General features: G+C 37.6%; 2 protein-coding genes across 2 annotated transcripts; both read right to left on the bottom strand.

The window, feature by feature from the left end:
- LOC109225766 (probable pectinesterase/pectinesterase inhibitor 59) lies at positions 760 to 4,188 on the bottom strand. Its single transcript, XM_019390541.1, has 2 exons — positions 3,156 to 4,188; positions 760 to 1,577 (listed from the first exon to the last, which is right to left on the bottom strand). The coding sequence occupies exons 1-2, from the start codon at positions 4,063 to 4,065 to the stop codon at positions 883 to 885; spliced, it is 1,605 nt and encodes a 534-aa protein (XP_019246086.1). The 5' UTR covers positions 4,066 to 4,188; the 3' UTR covers positions 760 to 882.
- On the bottom strand, positions 19,624 to 20,446 carry LOC109225767 (21 kDa protein-like). Its single transcript, XM_019390543.1, has one exon. The coding sequence runs from the start codon at positions 20,388 to 20,390 to the stop codon at positions 19,806 to 19,808; it is 585 nt and encodes a 194-aa protein (XP_019246088.1). The 5' UTR covers positions 20,391 to 20,446; the 3' UTR covers positions 19,624 to 19,805.

Genomic DNA, 21,854 nt, shown 5'->3' with positions numbered 1-21,854 from the left:
GAAGATTGCTATATTTTTGGGGTATTTTTCGGTTGAGAATCTTTTTTATAACTGGAATTACAAAATTTGTGTGTTGTAATTGAGTTTGTTGAGTTATATTAGGAGTCTATTATGTTAATTGATTCACTTCCATTTAGAAACAGTGTAATCCCTTGTTTCACGCCATGAATACAGTCAAATACAGCCAAATACAATAATCTGTCCAGCTGTAATCCCCTGTTTCACGCTCTGAATACAGTCGAATACAATAATCTGTCCAGCTGTAATCCCATGTTTCACGCCATGAATACAGTCGAACACACTCGAATACAACAACTGATTAGCTGGACTTCCCTGATTCACGCCTATTTTTGCTACTGTATTCATGAATACAGTAGCTTGAATACATCTAATACATCTTATAACAACAGAAAACATATCTACAATCCGTAATATAGCAAATGGTATCTATAGATAGCTAATTACCACTAAAAGATAGTGCTTTATGAAAATTTCTCTTAAAAATATTCCATTCTCTAATTATTACAACGATCCTCACATTAAAGTTATTGTATTTTTGCTCCAAAAATTCTTTTTAAATTTAAATGTACACATATTTTTTTCAAATAATACATATACAATTATCTTTAAGGAAGAAACGGGGCCCGCAAAAAGTTGAGGCCCTAAGCGATTGCTTTAGTGACCTTATAGTCGAGCCACACATGTGTGAGAAGGGGTGGATGGGACATTATATAGAGATCAAATTAACAAGAAAGCAAGTAAAAAGGATAAATAATACTTATCGATACTATAGTAGAATATTTTCACAATGTTCACGATACATGTACAAAATAATCAATGGAAAATAATTAGAATATTACACAAATAATATATAATATCAATTCACAGCCCTGCGGTGAATGGCACACCAGTAGAAGGCAGCCATGAGCGACCACCTATGAGATTCGCAACAGTAAATTTTGAAGCTTCGTTTGTATTGGTTATAACATGGTAACCAGGCCACTTCACCCTATTTCTAGTCGAAGCACCAGGACCCCAATTACCATGCTCCCCATAATACAAAGTTTTAAATGCGAAATCAGAATTCAGCCATGGTAACCATCCTGATGGATTAACCAAACCATCAATATAAGACCTTATTATAACCGTTCTTGAATATTCCTGCCACGGACGACCCAAATATGTCTGAAATGTTCGAACCACTGGCTTAAGGCTCGGTGATGCTGTTATTCTCGAATTGTGAATTGATATTCCAGTGTTCTGAAAAGGGTCACCTCTGCCTTGAGCTGTGATCACATTGACTTGGCCAACTAGGGGTCTTCTGACAAAAATGATACAATTTTGGAAAACAACAGCGGCATTGCCGAATATGAAGTCTATTGTCCCATATATATGACATGTTTTGTAGAATTGTCGTTGGGATTGGACAAAGATTGTGTCTTGGTAACCTTCGAAGCCACAGGCGTAGAATACTGAAAGATCAGATGCTGATCGGAGAGCTACTGCTTGACCATTTTTTGGACCTGCTGTGTTTCGGAATGTTATGCCACGAGCAATGAATCCATTTCCATCTACCCCTGAAACACCATTTTTATGGAAAATTAAAGAAGTGATTAAGACTTAAATTTACATCTATGCAGCAACAGTATAAGCATTATAGATATATATAATCTTAACTATTATAGTACTAGCACATAACTTGCCTTATTTTTAAGGGGTCGTTTGGTACGCGGGATAAGGTGGAATAAAGTGTGGTACTAAATTTATACTATGTTTGGTAGACGGTATAAATTTATCCTGTGATAAATTTATATCGTCAACCAAACCTAGTACTCTCGGTGTCAATTTATGTGAACATATTTTCTTTTTAGTCTGTGTCAAAAAGAAAGACCTATTTCTATATTTGAAAATAATTTACCTTTATGCAATGATTTATAGCCGCACAAAATATATGTGCCTCATTTTACACCACAATTTCAAAAGTCTTCTATTTTTCTTAAACTCTGTGCCAATCAAATAGGTTCACATAATTGAAACGCGGGGAGTATAAACTTAGTCCCAGACTTAATCCTACCTTATCTCATCAAACTTTATACTATTATTTTATCTCACAGCCCATGTGGATAAATTTGCTTAAGGGTTATAATCCAGGACTAATCCCGGAATAATTTAGTCCGCGTAACAAACGATCGACCCCTAAGGTTACTAAATAATCATACATTGTATGAACATTTAGTTAGCTGACCTGATAGTATTATTCAAAATGGTTAACCTAGCCCAAAACCATGTATTTGTTGGACAAAGCATGGTTATAACTCATGGGAATTATTTGATATAGAAGCAATACTGATATATATTATTGTCCCAGATCATTACTTAGATCACTATGGTTCCTTTGAAAAAGAATCCTTCTTCTAGAAGTAGGACAAGTCTTAACATGCAATCAATAATGCCAAATATAAATTTTAAACGCAATTTCTTAAACCGAACTAAGATGATGAAGTGACAACGTTGCGAAATTTCTGTCTTAAATGAATGGCAATATATACTTCAAAAGATGGTCCTTTTAGTGATATTTCAGTCTACCTTGGCTGAAATTTAAAGCTTTTTCCTCTTGAGAACTTTCTGAAAGTAAACTCTGACGTTATTGATAAAGGAATTTTCGTTTTGAAATTAATTCAGACAAATTTTTAATACAGTTTCATAACCATCCTTGCTATACGTTATGAAACAACGAAGTAATTACGTTTTTGTTTTGTTTATAGTAAAAACAAAGCAGAACGATAGTACGTACCTATTCCAATCAAAGTATCTGATATAACAGATCATATATTAAATAACTCTAAATACAGATTGCCTTCGCGAAGAAGCCTAAGAATGGCATATCACGTTAAAGCATATGAATATTGCAGGAAAGCGCCCCCACCAAAACAGCATATACTCATATATCTTTAGCTTTACTTCATGAACTAGAATTAAATAAATTAGACCTTGCCTATTACTTGCTACTTCTCTAACAAGGTCCTTCTATGATACTCCACTATTCAACTCTTCATTACTCTATTCCCATCCTAAAGTTAAATTTTTTTTACCCAGAAACGTAAAAAAGTTTAAAAAAAAAAAAAAATTAAAGTGGAGAGAGATAGGGGACGTACCAACAGTTGCAGTACTGTAAGTTGTGAAACCTCCAGCAGCACTTCGGCTACCTGTAATAATTGTGTATCTCAAACCAGCACCAACTAACATAATCTTACTAATTCCAGGCCCTATAGCCACATTTTCTCTATATACACCTTTTTTAATATATATGATAGTCCTCTGATTTGTAACTTTCTTTGAGACTGCATTTATTGCAGCCTGAATAGACCGAAAATTCCCTGATCCATCTTGAGCCACCACGTAAATTGCCTTTGAAGCTAAGCTCCTCGTTGTAGATTGTAACAACTTTCTTTCCCTAGCCGTAACCCAACTTGGAAATCCATCTACTTGTGTTGAATTTTGCGAATCCACAAGCTCCCCATTAATAGCCAAACTATTGCTAATCAATTGAGAGACATTAGTGGATAAAGTTGGATGTAGGACATTTGAGACATTGAGTTGATTTGAACCTGATAGACATGTTTCAATATTTGTTAACGATGCGCTGAGCCAAGTTTGAGCATCGAAATCGGAACAGGAAGTGGAGTTGAATTGGATGCCATGAAGAGTACGGTTTAATTGGAGGATGGTGTCGTCAATGAGCTTGTCACAATCCATCCAGACTAGTTTCTTTCGTTTTCCGCGGCAGTGCTGGCCCATTTTTTTTGCTTGGCTTTGTATTAGGAGGGCTTGCTCCAAGGCGGCCTCGGTGGTCATGGTTCGAAACTCTTCTTTACCTTTCGGTTTGTAACGTTCGGGGGCAACATCGGCCATGAAGTACTTACATGGTTCAGGATGAGGAGTAGTGCTACACCACCAGTTAATATCATCACTTGGTTGTTCTTCAATGGAATAGGAGTCGTGTAGGAACAAAGAGAAGGAAAAGAATATAAAAAGTACCAAAGAATTGAGCTTATAAAATGTCATTGTGGTATGGTATGTTTTGTTGGAAATGTTGTGTTGTTAGAAGTATTTTTACACGGAAAACGATTGGAATGACGGATCATTTAATGATGGCGTTTCTGTCTTTTTATACTAGTGGAAACAAATCTGAAATGGGAAGGAAATGGAATGTCTGATGTTAAATGTCAGTTTGCTTCTTGAAATGGGAAACAAAATAACAATAAGAAATGCAATCACAAGATAAGAAAGTCAAGGCTGATATCCAAAACACCAATGTCTTTACTTCATTTTGTGATCCTTGGTTTGTACATGACTGCCATTGCACTCAATATATATGGAGAGAGAGGGATAATACTCTTTCTGGTCTTGTGCTGCATCCATGTGAATAGTTCTCCCTCCGGTCCAAAATAAGTAATTTTTTAGATGTTTTCACACAAAGAAATTCATCTTTTAGCATTAATTAGCAATGGAATTGACCATATTAACCTTTACTATCTCACATAAACACTCCTAATACATATTCCAACACTATTTACTCCAAGGACAATGTAGGAAAAAAAATAATTAATTTATTCTTGAAATCTGGAAAAATCACTTATTTTGGACCACAAGAAAAAGGCCAAAAAATCACTTATTTTGGACCGGAGGGAATATTATTTATCAATCATAATGTCATTATGTCAAAGAGTCTGATAATAATATACTACTATAATTTTTGATGGCGTTCTTCAAGGTAAAGTATGAATTCTTCATTTGTTCTGCATAATGTAAGATTGACCTAGCTGTATTGCTTGGGCAGTAATGTGCGACGCGTAAAATTAAAATAAACAAAAAGGGTCAAATACATGATTATGAATTTGGCGGCTACCTGCTTGTTTACGTTAAGGATTAACATAAGATTTGACAGAAGGAACCATCTAAATGTATGTTGAGTGTTTTCCGTACATCTCTCATGATTAACTTGATGAGCAAGTACTCCCTCTGTTTTAATTTATGTGAACTTATTTCCTTTTTAGTCCGTACTAAAAAGAATGAGTCCTTTCTATTTAGAAACAATTTACATTTATGCAATAATGTGTAGCCACACAAAATTGTTATGACCCAACAGGTCATCTAGAGTTTTAGAACCTAATCCTGTGTTTCTAAACCTCCAATAGCTTCTTTAAGCCTTCTTCGACTTGCGTGCGCAGTCAGGGTATTTTTCCGGAAGGCTTTTATGTTAAAAACTGATAAAATATGAAATTTTGCTTCAAAAATCCATTTGAGTTGACTTCGATCAACGTTTTGAGCAAACAGAACCGGATCCGTATTTTGACAGTCCCGGTCGGTCCGTATCGTAATTTGGGACTTGGGTGTATGCCCGGAATCGAGTTCGGAGGCCCCTAGCTCGAGTTATCGCTTTTTGTTGAAATTTAAAAGTTTAAAGGCTTAATGACTTTGAAAGTTTGATCAATGTTTGACTTTATTGATATCGGGTTCGTATTTTGGTTCCGAAACCTGGTATAGGTCCACTACTATATTTATGACATGTCTGTCAAATTTGATGAGAAACGGAGTTGGTTGAACGTGATTCGGATGTCCGGTTGTTAAAATAGAAGTTCATTAGTTATCTTGAAAATTTCCTTTCATTTGGTGCTCAATTCGTAGTTTTAGGTGTTATTTAGGTGATTTGATCGCGCGAGCAAGTTCGCATGATGTTTTTGGACTTGTGTGCATGTTTGGTTTGGAGCCCCGAGGGCACGGGTGAGTTTCGGATAGGCTACGGAGCGAATTTTGGACTTACCAATGTGCTGGTGTGCTTCAGTTCTGGCGCAGGCCTCAGACCTCGCAATTGCGAGGTCAGGCTTCGCATTTGCGACCTCTGTCAGGTTCGCATTTGTGAGCTACTCCATCGCATTTGCGAAGAGTAGCTGGGGCATCTCAGGTTTCGCATTTGCGAACCAGACTTCGCTTTTGCAAAGTGGGACTGGGAGGGGCTTGATCGCATTTGCGATCATTTTGGTCGCAATTGCGGAAGGTCATTGTTCTCATTTGCGAACAAATCATCGCAAATGCGGTGATAGTAGAGATGCTGAGACTTCGCATTTGCGATGGTTTTCTCGCATTTGCGGGGTTCACAATTGCGAACCCCAGGTTGCAATTGCGACATCTGCAACTGGTCAAATTCAAGTTAGACGGGATTTTCTCTCATTCTTCAAATTTTCAAAACAAGAAAACCCTAGAGGCGATTTTCCCAAAAATCTTTCTTCCCCAATCCATTGGTAAGTGATTCTAGCCTATTTTCTTTTTATCTTTCATTACATTTAAGATTTCAACCTAAAATCTAGTATTTTCATGGTGGAAATTGGGGGTTTGGGTAGAATTAGGAATTTTTATAAAATTGGGATTTAGACCGCAAACTGAGGTCGGATTTCAAAACAAATAACATAATCGGGCTCGGGGGTGAATGGGTAATCGAGTTTGGGTCCGAATTACGGGTTTGGACCAAGCGGGCCGGGGAGTTGACTTTTGTTGACTTTTTAAATATTGACTTCAATTGAATCTTTTGCAATCGTGGGTAGTTCCTAAGGCTTAATTTGAATCGTTTGGTTGGTAAATTGCTAGATTTTGTTGGTTCGGAGGCTTGTTGAAAGGCAAAGTTGTGATTGAGCTTTGAGTTGATCCTTGAAGCGAGGTAAGTGTCGTGGTTAACCTTGACTTGAGGGATTAGGATTTGTTTGCCTATCTGCTACATGTTTAGGTGTTGGGTACAACGTATATGTGAGGTGACAAGTACTTATGCATTGTTGTTGTGTTAAAGCATGCCGGTGGGACTTGTTCCTTATAATTTATTGCCTACTTGATCATGTTATCCATGCTTAGACTAGTTACTTATCAAATTGATCGTTCTTTCCGCATGTTTGGGCTTTCTGTGATAATTGAGCATTGTTCTATAGTTGAGGTTGGTATTGTGGAACCATTTTGACGTAAGGCTCGTTCTTGTTCATTCTATCTCCTTGTTGTTATATGTTCATTGTTATACGGTAAGGGAGAGTGTTAATGCACGAAGGGTGATGTCGTGCCGTATTTGAGTGTTAATGCACAAAGGGTGATGCCGTGCCATATTGTGAGAGTTAATGCACGAAGGGTGATGTCGTGCCATATTTTGAGATTTAATGCACGAACGGTGATGTCGTGCCACACCTATTGATTTATGATCAAAGTGAGAGTAAAAGCACGAAGGGTGATGCTGTGTAGTATTATTGTTCCATTGTGAGGCTGAGAGTAAAAGCACGAAGGGTGATGCCGTACAGTTTTTATTCATTGTGTTTATCTGTGTTGCTGGTTAAAGGCATATTGACTGTTCTGGTTATTTTTTCCTGCTGTATTTTATCGTATCGTGTACCCCTTTTGCATGTCCCCTCCCAATAGTACATGTTTAGCCTTTATTTGTTGTCATCTTGTACGTATATTGTTATTTGCACAAGTTATATACGTGGGTGTCTTGTCATAGCCTCATCACTACTTCGTCGAGGTTAGGCTCGATACTTACGGAGTACATGGGGTCGGTTGTACTCATACTGCACTCTGCACTTTTTGTGCAAACTTTGGTACAAGCCCCAGCTGTTCATGAGGCGTAGCAGCTCGTATTGGCTGACTTGGAGACTCGAGGTAGATCTGTTGGCGTCCGCAGACCTTGAAACCCCCTTCCATTTTCCGTATACCGCTCTTTTCATTCGAGACAGTTGTACTTATTTTAGACTCTGTTTATAGAAAATTCTAGAAGCTCGTGAATTGTGACTCTAGATTTGGGTTATATTAGATATTATTGGCTTTTATATTATTCCGCACTCAGTTTTAGTTTTATTTCGGCTTAGTTGATTTTGTTTATTGGAGTTGGTTAAAATTGGCTTAAGATCCTCTAACGTTGGCTTGCCTAGCAAGTGAAATGTTAGGCGTCATTACGGTCACGAAGGTGGGAATTGCGGGTCGTCACAAAAATATATGTGCCTCATTTTACACCACAAGTTCAAAAATTTTCTTTTTTCTTAAACTCCATGCTCAATCAAATAGGTCTACGTAAATTGAAACGGAGGGAGTAGTATATAAAGTAACGGTACAGTTGAAGAAAGAAGCCTATCTTTCATAATTCAACTTAAGTGGAAACCAGATGTCTAAACTGCCATTTATCAGGGGATTGTCCATGTGCTTGTAAGTTCTAATTTACGCAATCCTCTAATACTAATTTCATGGTTCTCTAAGCAAGATCAGGAAGATCCTTACTTCTTCAGCTTGATTTTAGAATTGTTTAATTTACTAAACTTGATCTTTGATTCGGGAGCCATTCTGTGAGAAGTCTTTAGATTACAATTAATTAATCTTCTCAGAAAAACTGGTACACTTTCACATTCATATCCGCCGTTGTAAAATTCTTTTCAGATTTATCAAATAGTTAATACGCGCCGGCCCTTAATCAAGTTAAAGTTAGCAGGGAAATTCAAAGTGAAGTTTCTAAAATATAGCTGAATTTTGTACAGTCATTTCCCTCCTCGTCCAGTTGTATACGTGCGTCCCGTTTAATCTAATTAGAATTAGTAAACGACTACATTAGATCCTTCATATGAACCACTGAACTTGCATGCTTCTTGCCTGAACCAAACTAAGAAAACCGGCATAATTCAGTTCAAATGTGAAAAAGAAGAAGAAGAAGAATAATAATAATTAACCTAAATAGTCGCTCACCAACTACTTAAACTAAGTCTACCCAGTGAATGTATAATATATTCATAATCCATGTAGGGGGGAGCTAGCCCATCGAGTACGGGTTCGGCCGAACCCAATCTCGGTTTGGTCCAATCAATGTATTTGTCTTAAGAAATTCATTGAATATGTACAAAGTATTAATTTTAGAATCCAGTAACTTAAAAGGATTAGAACCCCGAACCCATAGGTTTCAAATCTTGGCTTCGCCTCTGAGTCCATGAATAATATATGTATAAATAAATATAATTAACGTATATCAATTAAAAAAAACCATAAATCCGGTCAGCTATTTGTGTAAAGATTCCAAAAGCCCTTTTTATCGTTGGGCCCAATAAAATATCATTGGTGCAAGACGGGTGATTTTTAAAAGCAGCCAGATTTACAACTGGTCGTTCAAAAATAGCCCAATTTCAAAAGTAATCGAAATTTAGCCACTTTTTATGTAAAGATAAATCTGAGCGAAAACACTGTTCAAACCCGGAAAATACTCCAGTATATTATGCTGGAGTTCCAGCATAAGTATACTTGAACTCCAGCATATTATACTGGAGTTCCAGGATAGTATGCTAGAACTCCAGCATAATATGATGGAGTTCCAACATAAATACACTAGAACTCCAGCATAATATACTGGAGTTCCAGCAAGTATAATGGTCCAGTATAATATACTGGAGTTTGGAGCATCAGTGCTCCAGTCTCCAGTATATTATACTGGAGCCAGCAAAGTAAACCGGTCCAGCATAATATGCTGGAGTTTATACACAAGTGCACCAAACTCCAGTATATTATGCTGGACCGGTCTCTATTGCAGCAAAACGGTGGCTATTTTTCATTGACTTGGTAAACGCTAGCTATTTTTGATTGACCAGTCCGAAAACTGGCTATACCGTAAAATTTTGGCGTGCAAGACAGGATCCATTATTATTATAAGACCATTTTACCTAGTCCAAAGGCCTATTGTGCTGAATTGCTTGTGAGTTTCGGGCCACTATTCTGATTTGGTGGTGAAGAGGAATGCATTGAACCAGAGAGATTTCGGTGTTATTCCTGATTTTGGGCTACTGTTCCTGATTTATTGTTTAACTTTCAAAATCTGCTACAGTCAAACCTCTGGTAGGCATACAAAATTTATCAGATTTAAATTCAGTAAAACAATTTAGATTATATTTTAAATATGTTAGTCCAACTAAATATTATGGGCTAATATAATTGGGTTAATTATATAAGACTAAATATATATGAATTATATAAATAAGCCTTAATTCATTGGGATAGCCCATTTAGTTGGCTACAAATTATGGCCCACTTCATTAAGCCCAAAATGTCTTCTTCCTAGAGGCCCAGTTTGGTGCCACGTGTCAAATGACGTGGCACGCCAAGTCAAATGGAAGAGCCAAGAGGATCATGCCATGTGTCAAAATTACAGGGCATGCCAAGACAAATCAAAAGGCCAGTGAAACCGCGCCACGTGTGCAAGTGACATGTTTTGGCCAATCAAATGCGGCCATGTCAGACTTCAATTTGATTGGCCGGAAAGAGTTTGTTCTTATCACAACTCTTCCCTCCCATAACTACAAATATGAGTCTTCATAACCCAGAAAAGACACCAGAAGTTATAACAAGAAGCAAGAAAGAGCTCGAGGATCAAACGCTGCAGATTTCTCTAAAAGCTACAAGCATTCAAGTATTCTAAGGATTAAAAGATCGAGACGAAGATTCAAGAACAAGCTGCAAGCCCTTGGATTAAAAATACGTCAAGATCAAGCTTCAAACACTTGGATTAAAATAAAATAAAATTCAAAATTAAGCTCGAAGGTTCTTTTATTTACTGTTGAAAAGAAGAATCGGAGGATTCATAGAGATTGTGTTGGGACCAAACACACACGCAAGTATACGTGACCGTCAAGTAATAAAGTGACTCGAAAGTCGGATGCCGAACCCACAGAGACTTAGATTGATCGTTAACTAAGTAAACTAAAATCAATTAATTGTCCAAGATATTTAAGAGTGATATTTTTCTATTAATCTACTATTGCGAAAATTAAACAAATAACAACTAAATTATCAAGATTGCGATTTTGTATAACGAGATTTTACTTCAGATGAGATGGAAATTCCAGGGTTGTGGTTGGTTTATCAATCCTATTAAGTTCAATAATCACACTCGTTAATCCAGATTATCTATGGTTGCTAATTAACCGGATCTTTTGTATGAATAGCATATTCCTACAATATTACTCGCTTGCCCACAATATATCAACCCTATATTCCTATAGCATTGAGTCTATCGTGAACGAACATAATACGGTATTCAATTAAGCAAGACTGTTAGGTATATTCCTATGCTAACCGCGAAATCTTCCCCGAGCCACGGGTTCAGAAACAAGCTATCTCTAATTCTACTCTAATCTAAACACGGCTTTCCCAAGCATAGCATAGATAGTAAATAGAACTCAACTACTGGCCAGATAATTAAGCAATTATGCACAGAATTAGATAAACAACCACAAGATGATAATCCGAATTAACGAAGATGTAATTAATAAACGTTAATAATCATGTCAAGCACAACCCTAGAACGTAGAGTGCTTAGCCACTCATGTTCGTAGTAGCAATTTTCTAAGTATTTAGCATAAACAAATTATAAAGAAAAGAAAAAGGGATAAAGAACTCTATGATTTTCTCCTCCAAAAGTTGTTCCACGTGATGCCCTTGCCTCTTGTCGCCAAAACACTCTTCAAAGTGGCGTTTTTAGGTGTATTTATATGTGTAGGAAAAGACCTAAACGTGTAGGTCAAGTCCTAGTCAAACCAGGAGACGAAACAAATCTTCAAAACTCGGAATAGATCTCGCCCCAGGCATGGCGTCGCCATGCATAACGCCTGGTGGAGCTGGCCTTTGCCTGGCCTCGCTAGGTCTAACGCCTAGTTATGCTGTCCTTTGCCTGGCCTCGCCAGGTCTAAAACCTACATACAAGCCTAGCGTCGCTAGGTTAACGCCTACTTTAGGCTTGGCTTCGCCAGCTTTCTCCTTGTCACTGTTCTCGAGCACACTTTCAACGTTTAATTATCCCTTTTGCTCTACTTTAATCTCAAATTCACCTACACATAAAAAGACTCCATTACGCGCCAATAAAGTGTAATTTATCATTAAAGCATGTAAAATGCAAGGCACATAATGTACGAAACTATGAAATTATAGCCCCACATAAATACCCCACACTTAAACATTGCTCGTCCTCGAGCAATCAAACTACACTTATAGACATAACCTTTTTAAACAATCCTCCTAACTCATCACACCAAGAATCTTTAAAATAGACCAAGCACAAGGGTGTAACATCTTCACCTCAAGATTTAACTCATAAGTACCATGCATTATTTCACAATTCACTCACTTACTCTAACATAGAGATCAATGACATTACCTTTCCTTCATGAATCAGGTGCCCTCACACAACAAAAGAGAGTATTGCAGACACAATAAAATTTGAGAACGATTAGTAACTCAAGATAGAAAGAATTCACCCACTCTCAGAAATAACATTCATATGCTACAAAAGATGCACCATAGGCTTGCCCGTAGTGTAATACTCGACTAATCGAGCTCATTCAGTCTAGGATCAAGTAGGACTTTCATTGATTGTAATGTAGGCTGCGGGTCGGGTAGGATACATTTGGACATGAGTGATTACACCTCCCTAAGCACTTTAATACATATACTTTAATATTTAAACCCACACTTGTGTCAAACCATAACTCCACCTTCACATAAATGTATATTAACTCCATATTTCTTTAAGCACAATTACCTCAAGAGTCACCACTATCACAGAATACTTTCACAGCAATACAACTATATTTTTTTTTCTTCTTTTTCAATAATTCAAGTGGCTCTTACTTTTTCAAAATAGTGCACCTTTCTCCTTATTTTGTTAGTTCCAATCAAAAGCTAAACCAACCACCCCACACTTTAAATTTTACAAAGTTCATAACAATTCAAGTGCTCATGAGAGATGAAAAGGTTCAAATAGATGATTAATTCAAACAAATGGGTAAGGCTTGTAATGTGGTTGCCAAAGAAACAGGATTACAGGCTCAACGGGGTTAACTACGATACATAACTATTAGGCGGGTAAAATATATATTTAAGTGCTCAACAAAGAAACGCCTATATCACTTCCAAGACTGAACAAAATTACTATTTCGCTTTACAAACACACAGGGCAAGTTCTAGACATCAAATGCAATGCACAGAATAACACACAAACCTCACACACACATGGCACATAACTCACTCAGGATTGGACTCATCAAGACACTCTAGTGAAAGCAGTTAAGCAAATTTAAGATTATACCATTTAAGGTACTTATACAAGATTCAAAAACCGAGCCTAAGCGTCACAACCAAAGTACTCACTATTCTCAAGGCATAACAAAGTCAAGAGATATTGCTTCAATTCAATTCAAATCACAATGGCTCCTCTCCTAAAAAAAATAAAACTACCTACACCCGGTTCAAATAAAATCCTTGGAAAAGAACCGCGGCACAAAGAAAAACCAAGGGGGAATAACTACACTACCTACAAAGAAAATATTTTTGTCCTTTTTCTATAGACTTAAATCCCTCAAGAAAACTGTCTAGGAGATCCATCGTCAGGAAAAGTCCAATTTTTCTACCTTTTTTTTAACGAAATTACTACACAACCACGCAAACAAACATAAGAAGTTAACATTTTTCTAACGTACTACTACTAATTATTTAGAGAATTCTCCCACCCCACACTTAAAAGAGTGCAGTGTTCCCAATGTATAACTAAAGCAAAACAATAATGAGGGTGGACAAGAAACTCCCTGAAAGACCAGAGGCCGAAGCAATAGCGGCTCACGGGTACTCAGACTTCCCCCAGGCCTAGTCCTTTGTGTGGCACCCCACACTTAGTTCTCACCATCTAACTCGCTTTTGCACTCTTCCAATGACTCTGCTTCCAATTCTTATAATCCAACAAAACAAAAACAAAAACTACCACAATAATAAGAATAAATAAAAAAAAAAACAGTATTGTTGGGTTGCCTCCCAACAAGCGCTTGAGTTAACGTCGCAGCACAACTTGAACCACTTTTTATCTCCATCTCGAACTTATGAATCGCGCCCCCAATTTGACTTCAAGCTTTTTGCTTTGCTCTCCGGGTGGTGGGACAAATGTAATCGGGCCAAGCAACCAATTCGCATTCTACACTTCTTGGCCTCCCGATGAGGTATGTAATTCTTTCTCTCTGGAACAATAAATTCCAGAATGTAAGCACCTTGTTCCTCGTCCGTTGGCTCCTCCGAAGGCTCAGATGACTCGATTTCTATGTCATCATCCAAACACAATGTTAAAAAATGCATGGAATGAGGACCAATGTATTCCAGCTCTAGAACTGCATCACTATTACATCCTCATATGTACACACACTAGAGTCTTCAAATATAACATTATCTACTTCCTCCTAGGACTCTAGCGTGCTTTCTTCAACGTGGACATCATCAATAAAAGTATGGTCGAATGATTGATTCTCCACTTTTAGCTCCTCAATTTGGTGTATAAGCTCCTTTTCAGTTTCACACAACTCAGAACTATTTTGTTGGGTGTTAGACGCATCAACCTTTACAATCAATTGAGCTCCCAAGTCGTGAATAGTAGTGCCAAATTTTTTGATCTCTTGTCCCAGATCAGCTCTTCCTTCTATTAAGTCTTTAATCCCATCTGTAATTTTCTCACGTTGAGCCTCATATATTGCTAACTTTTCAGCTTGTTCTACCAGGCAAGTTTGACTCCAAATTTCCTCTTTTTTCAAAATTTTCCTCTTGCTGGTACTCGCTCTCTTCATTCAACTCTTCCATATTAGCCTTCATTCTTGTGATTGCTGCCCTCATTCTTTTCATATCTTTTTTGAGTTCATCTTGTTGCTCTGCTAGTTGCCTCATAATATCCCTAATATATGCATCACGTTCCATATCATGCACTTCATTGCCCTTATCAAACTCACAAACACTGTTAGAAAGATCATAATAAGGGCTCAGAGAAGGATGAAAAGAATTAGGACAACCATCCCAATGGCCATCTTGACCATCACACATATTACAAATATTCCACTCAAAGGATTGAGATTGTGAGCACAACTGGCTCCCAGGAATATTCTGACAATTTTTCCACCAGTGGGGTCCTCCACAATATGGACAAGGATTATCAAAGTAAGAATAAGCATCATTCGAACAATTTTCATTCCAAGATGTCATGTTAAGATAAAAAAAAGAAAATACTAACTAAATAAGAAAATTAAGAACTTGAACAAAAAACAACTAAAAGCTTAACTTAGATAAACAATCAATACTAAGTCCCCGGCAACGGCGCTAAAAGCTTGTTGGGACCAAACACACACGCAAGTATACGTGGTCGTCAAGTAATAAAGTGACTCGAAAGTCGGATGTCGAACCCACAGAGACTTAGATTGATCGTTAACTAAGTAAACTAAAATCAATTAATTGTCCAAGATATTTAAGAGTGATATTTTTCTATTAATCTACTATTGCGGAAATTAAACAAATTACAACTAAATTATCAAGAATGCGATTTTGTATGACGAGATTTTTCTTCAGAGCAGATGGAAATTCCAGGGTTGTGGTTGGTTTATCAATCCTATTAAGTTCAATAATCACACTCGTTAATCCAGATTATCCATGGTTGCTAATTAAACGAATCTTTTATATGAATAGCATGTTCCCATAATACTACTCGCCTGCCCATAATATATCAACCTTATATTCCTATAGTATTGAGTCTATCATGAATTAACATAATACGGTATTCAATTAAGCAAGATTGTTAGGTATATTCCTATCCTAACCGCAAAATCTTTCCCAAGCCACAGGTTCAGAAACAAGCTCTCTCTAATTCTACTCTAATCTAAACACGGCTTTCCCAAGCATAGCATAGATAGTAAATAGAATTCAACTGCTTGCCAGACAATTAAGCAATTATGCACAGAATTAGAGAAATAACCACAAGATGATAATCCGAATTAACGAAGATGTAATTAATAAACGTTAATAATCATGTCAACCACAACCCTAGAACATAGAGTGCTTAGCCACTCATGTTCTTAGTAGTAGCAATTTTTCAAGTATTTAGCATAAACAAATTACAAAGAAAAGAAAAAGGGATAAAGAACTCTATGATTTTCTCCTCCAAAAGTTGTTCCACGTGATGCCCTTGCCTCTCGTCGCCAAAACACTCTTCAAAGTGGCATTTTTAGGTCTATTTATATGTGTAGGAAAAGACCTAAACGTGTAGGTCAAGTCCTAGTCAAACCAGGAGACGAAATAAATCTTCAAAACTCGGAATGGATCTCGCCCCAGGCTTGGCGTCGCCAGGCATAACGCCTGATGGACCTGGCCTTTGCCTGGCCTCGCCAGGTCTAACGCCTAGTTAAGCTGTCCTTTGCCTGGCCTTGCCAGGCTAACGCCTGCTTTAGGCCTGGCTTCGCCAGCTTTCTCCTTTTCACTATTCTCGAGCACACTTTCAACGTTTAATTATCCCTTTTGCTCTACTTTCATCTCTAATTCACCTACACATAAAATAGATTCCATTACGCGCAAATAAAGTGTAATTTATCATTAAAGCATGTAAAATGCAAGGCACATAATGTACGAAACTATGGAATTATAGCCCCACATCAGATTGTAAAACTCATATTGTTTGAAATAAAATACTACGATGGTTGCAATATTTTCGGTCTTGATTTTATTTTTTCGGCACAATTTTATTGTCTACAAATTCTGGCACGCCTAGTAGGACAATCTGTACCTCTCATCTCAACTTCTCAATCACCAAAATTCAAGAACATCAAAATGTCTTCAAAGAAAAGCAACTCCACATCAGCTTCCACCAAGGCTGCTAATTCTAGGTTCTATGCTGATGTGGAAAGCATCCTCGATGTCACATTTGGAAGCTTTGGACCAGTTACGAGGAGCAAAGCAAGCTCATTAGGACAACAAGCATTCCAAGTGTCGTCCGCATCAACCTCTATTTTCTGATCTTCATCCTCAAAAGGAGCAAGATATTCTACAAATACACCTGATGGAGGAAGAGGTATTGCTGAACAGATTAAGAAAATTCTAGCTCTACTGGACCTCTCCGGATCCAAGAACTCTGCTGTGAAGGAGGATGGTGATACTTCAAGTGATGGATCCTTCCCACTTACACCGCATAATGTGAGCCAATCAAGGATCAATATATTTGACAATCCATGCTACTCCCCATCATCCACAACAATCATGCAAGCCATGGTGACAAACGCTTCATCTTTGGAGGAGCAGTTGGCAAACTTGACGGAAGCAATCGCTAGCTTGACAAAATGCGTGCAAAATCAAGATGCTAGAATTGACAAGCTAACAGACAGGGTGGAAATCTTGATGGAAGAAGAATCCACCCATGCACCTAGCAAGCTCCCAAAAGCTCAAGAGATTGATCCTCCCCCATGACAAGTTGCATCCGCTAAAGATATTCCCGCCTCTTTGGAAAGGATGACTCCAATCGGTCAACTGAAGGAGTTCATCGAAGGAACTATTAAAAATAAGTATGAAGTTACTGCCAAGTCATCTCTTATATAAGCAAAGTCTTATACTGTAAGGATCTGTATGTTGAAGATGCTTGTTGGCTATCAACCTCCAACATTTCAACAATTTGATGTCAAAGGCAATCCAAAGCAACACGTGGTGCACTTCGTTGAAACGTGCAACAATGCTAGGACTTATGGAGATTACCTCGTCAAGCAGTTCGTTCGCTTGCTAAAAGTATATGCTTTTGATTGGTATATAGACTCGAGGCGGGATCTATTGATAGCTGGGATCAACTAGATAGAGTTCCTCAATCGCTTTTATAGCACAAGGCGCACTGTGAGCATGGTGGAACTTATAAATACTCATCAACTGAAGGGTGAACCACTTATAACTTTATCAATCATCGGAGGAATGCAAGCCTCAATTGCAAAGACATGCTTAGTGAAGCTTCTGGCATAGAGATGTGAATCCAAGGCATTCATTGGGGACTGCGTTGCATCTTGCAAGGTATCAATCCTAGCACATTTGAAGAACTTGCAACTCGTGCCCATGACATGGAGTTAAGCATGGCCTCCGCTGGAAATAAAAGGTTGCCTATCTATGAGCCTCATAAAGGGAGCGACAAGCAAGAAGTTAGGAAAGGGAGTACGTTTGTACCCAAGTCTGAAAACAAAGAAGCTATGAATGTCAACACATCAGCTGTGAAATTCACAACGAAGGTGAGCAAGAAGCAGGGTATAAATCCACATCTTTTCAAGATAATCCAAGTGGAAAGTTGACTCTAAAAGAAATGCAAGAGAGTGATTAGTCATTTCTGGATTCTGATGTGCCAGCTATTTTTGAAGAACTTCTCGAATTAAATCTCATTGAGGTTTCAGAGATGAAGCGACCAAATGAAGTTGCGAAAATAAATGACCCAAATTATTGCATATACCATCAACTTGTGAGCCACCCTTTGGAGAAGTGCTTTGTCTTCAAGGACAAAGTTAAAGACTTGGCTCGTGAAAAGAAGATCGTGCTTGAAGATGAGAAAGCGAGCGCAAACCAAGTCTCTATCACCTTTAGCTCATTCAGCCCAGATGAATTATGTAGTTTTAAAGAAAGCAAAAATGAAGAATTACTAGAGGACAACAAAGTTGAAGTTGATCAACCCGATGATGATGAAGGTTGGACGTTGGTGACTCATCGTAGGTGCCACAAAAGGAGCCCACATAAAGAATCGATAGAACAACCAATAAGGAAAATGATGGCAAAAAAGACCAAGGAAACTGAATCCAGTTAAGCATTTGAAGGAGGCAAAAATGGGAGTGCACCACCCTCAAGAGCCACGACATCTAGTGACCTTGGAGGAGTTCTTACCAAATTGGTTCCGCACGAAGATTTTCCATGATGGTAGTGAGGCCTTTTGTTTCCATGCTGGCGAAGGGGAAGAAAGAGTGATGACCTACCATTGACACCATCTTTCGAAAAGTTCATCGAGTCCATTCCTCAAGAAGTTAATGCTTATTGCTCGTATACTTGTGTCGTTTAGTCCTTGGGGTTGTACTATTTTGGTAGTGTTCAGACCATGTTATAATTGTATTAAATATTATCCTGTTTTAAAGTTATTTCTGTCTTTATTTATGCTATGACTCTGTTAATTCAAGGAACCTGAATTACATTATGTCCTTTGTGAGCTGCCTTGCTTAGCAAATATGGCTAGGTGCCATCACAGCTTAAGATGAAATTTTTGGTCATGACACAACCCCAAGCTCCTCAACTGCCTCTTATTAATAGTAGGAAAAAATTTGTGTAAGCCAAAAGAAAGAAAATTGACAAAGTTATCTCAACAACTAGGTACTTACTCCTATATCTCTTTGGACAATTAAATGTCACCATCATGTCACCTTGCAACTTCCTATTTGATAAAAGTAAAAATCTTCCGTTTAGATTTTACTTCCAATTGATTAGGGCTCAACATATTACCGTTTCATATTACGCGTTCACTATGTTTTAAGAAAATAATTTAATTTTAAAGTTATCATTTTACTTTAATAACGTACTTTTATAATTACAAAAATATTATGATTTGTTTAAGACATAATTTTACTCCTAATAACTTATTTTTATAGTTAAAAAAAATTATATTTGTTAAAGACACAAATTCCTTCATTTTTTTCTTTATACGGTCAACAATTGTCACATAAAGTAAATGAAGAACTTGTAGTAACAAAAAAGAAGACGAAAAGAAAGTTGTAAGGAGACAAAAAACCAGGACCCACATGTTCCATATTGTCAACTTTATACTTACCATGTGAAGTTTCATTCACATTTACAGTTCCCCAAACCAAAACTTTAACGCAGAAAAACAAAAAATAAGAGGAAAAAAAAAAGAAGGCAAAACCACATAAGCTCAAAATGTGAAAGCATGAACTAGCTTAATGCTTTGCAGCAAATTGGTTGATTAATGCAAGTGCATTGCTAGTGACCTGAGTTACATGAGTAACCCGAGCTCTAATAGAGGCTTTGATCCTACCATTCAAAGCCTTTCCAGCGAACCCATCCCCGCAAGTATTTTCATCTGTAAGAGCAGCACTGATCCACGTCTCTATGTTACTCATATGCCACTGAAAATCCTTCCCACGGGCGCTCCTCATATTCTTTAGCTCCTTAACAGATTTGCTTATCCTGTCAATTGTATCACTCATTTGTTCCACACAATCTTTAAGAGCTGCATATTCTCTTGGCTTCAACCCCTTGAATTTACATAGCTTGTTGATAAATGCTTGTGTGGATTGTGCCCTGTCAAGGCTCACTGACAACGCAGTTTGTGCTAGTTGTTGTGGGCTACGTTTTATGGCTGGTGCGTACCCCGCTAAGGAAGTGACGCATACTACAGGGTAAGTGGTGAATTTGCATGAGCTCTTGATGAAGCTGGTGGCGATTGGGGCGGAATTCGCCGTGCCGGAGAAGCAGAAAAGAGAGATCACAGCTGCTAGCAGTATAAGCTTCAGTGCTGCCATTTGTTTTTTTCTCAAGAAATGGATGTTGGGGGATATGACTAAATTGGAGGCAATGGCCTTTGAATTTATACAGACAGATCTGGGATTGGATTATGAAATGGGGCCCAAGACTGGTGATTTGTTTTATTTTATCAAAGACCAAAGACTGGTGATTGATGATAAAGAAAAGATTCGCCGTGTAGACGTCGGTGTAGCGTGTTTGCATGAGTGATTAGTCTAAAAAAGACATATTTCGAGAAATGCACTAATAAAGCATTAATTAAGGAGGCCGTTTGATTACCGGGATAAGGATACTAATAATGAAATAGAGTTATATTTATCTGATGTTTGGTTATGAATATTTATTAATATCGATATAAATTTAATATTAAAATTATAGTACTCCCTCCGTTTCAGTTTATGTGAATCTATTTCCTTTTTGGTTCGTTCCAAAAAGAATGAACCCTTTCTAAATTTGGAAATAATTTAGCTTAAACTTACAATTCTACCCTTAATGAGAAGCTTTTATAACCACACAAATACTCGTAAAAATCGCACGGTCTAGCCAGTTTTCGGACTGGTCTTTCAAAAATAGCCAGCGTTTACTAAGTCAATGAAAAATAGCAACTATTTTGCTGCAACAGAGACCGGTCCAGCATATTATACTGGAGTTCGGTGCACCTGTGTATGAACTTCCAGCATATTATGCTGAAACTCCAACACACGGAAAGTTCCAGCATAATATACTGGAGATTCAAGCACTTGTGTATGAACTTCAGCATATTATACTGGACCGGTATACTTGCTGGAACTCCAGTATATTATGCTGGAGTTCTAGTGTACTTATGCTGGAACTCCATCATATTATGCTGGAGTTCCAGCATACCTATCCTGGAACTCCAGTATAATATGCTGGAGTTCAAGTATACTTATGCTGGAACTCCAGCATAATATACTGGCGTATTTTTCGGGTTTTGAACAGTATTTTCGCTCAGATTTATCTTTACATGAAAAGTGGCTAAATTTCGATTACTTGTGAAATTGGCCTATTTTTGAACGACCACTTGTAAATCTGGCTATTTTTGAATTTCTCCCCAAATACTCTGGGCCCCTTTTTGAATTGTTTAGGTCCACAAATTCCAAAAGTCTTCATTGTTTCTTAAACTCCGTGCCCAGTCAAACAGGTTCACATAAATTGGAACGGAGTGAGTATTATTTATCCCATATAGGATATTCCGGCCATGAAATAGCATTGTTTATCCCACAATTAAACGAACAACCCTTAAGTGTATATGTGATTATGTATCACACAGTCATAAAGTTTGATTAGATTTGAACGTAATAGAATACAAGTATTAATACTAAGAGTATAAATCGTAGAATGTAAGTTGAGATAAATTATTAGCCACAATCTTTGACGTTATTGGTACCGACACCGATGCGTACACACACACACGTAGTTAGTGCTCTGTAGTTTAATGTGTC

This window comes from Nicotiana attenuata, chromosome 5 (genome assembly GCF_001879085.1).
Source record: "Nicotiana attenuata strain UT chromosome 5, NIATTr2, whole genome shotgun sequence".
NCBI lineage: Eukaryota > Viridiplantae > Streptophyta > Magnoliopsida > Solanales > Solanaceae > Nicotiana > Nicotiana attenuata.
The sequence above is the reverse complement of the archived record's forward strand: the minus strand, read 5'-3'. Positions and strand labels throughout refer to the sequence as shown.

What these genes read in the sequence shown, in the direction of transcription:
- LOC109225767 (XM_019390543.1), bottom strand. Translation starts at nt 20,390, where the DNA reads ATGGCAGCACTGAAGCTTATACTGCTAGCAGCTGTGATCTCTCTTTTC.
- LOC109225766 (XM_019390541.1), bottom strand. Translation starts at nt 4,065, where the DNA reads ATGACATTTTATAAGCTCAATTCTTTGGTACTTTTTATATTCTTTTCC. An exon ending in TTACAGTACTGCAACTGTTG is followed by an intron (nt 1,578 to 3,155) that starts GTACGTCCCCTA and finishes ATGGTGTTTCAG; the next exon opens with GGGTAGATGGAAATGGATTC.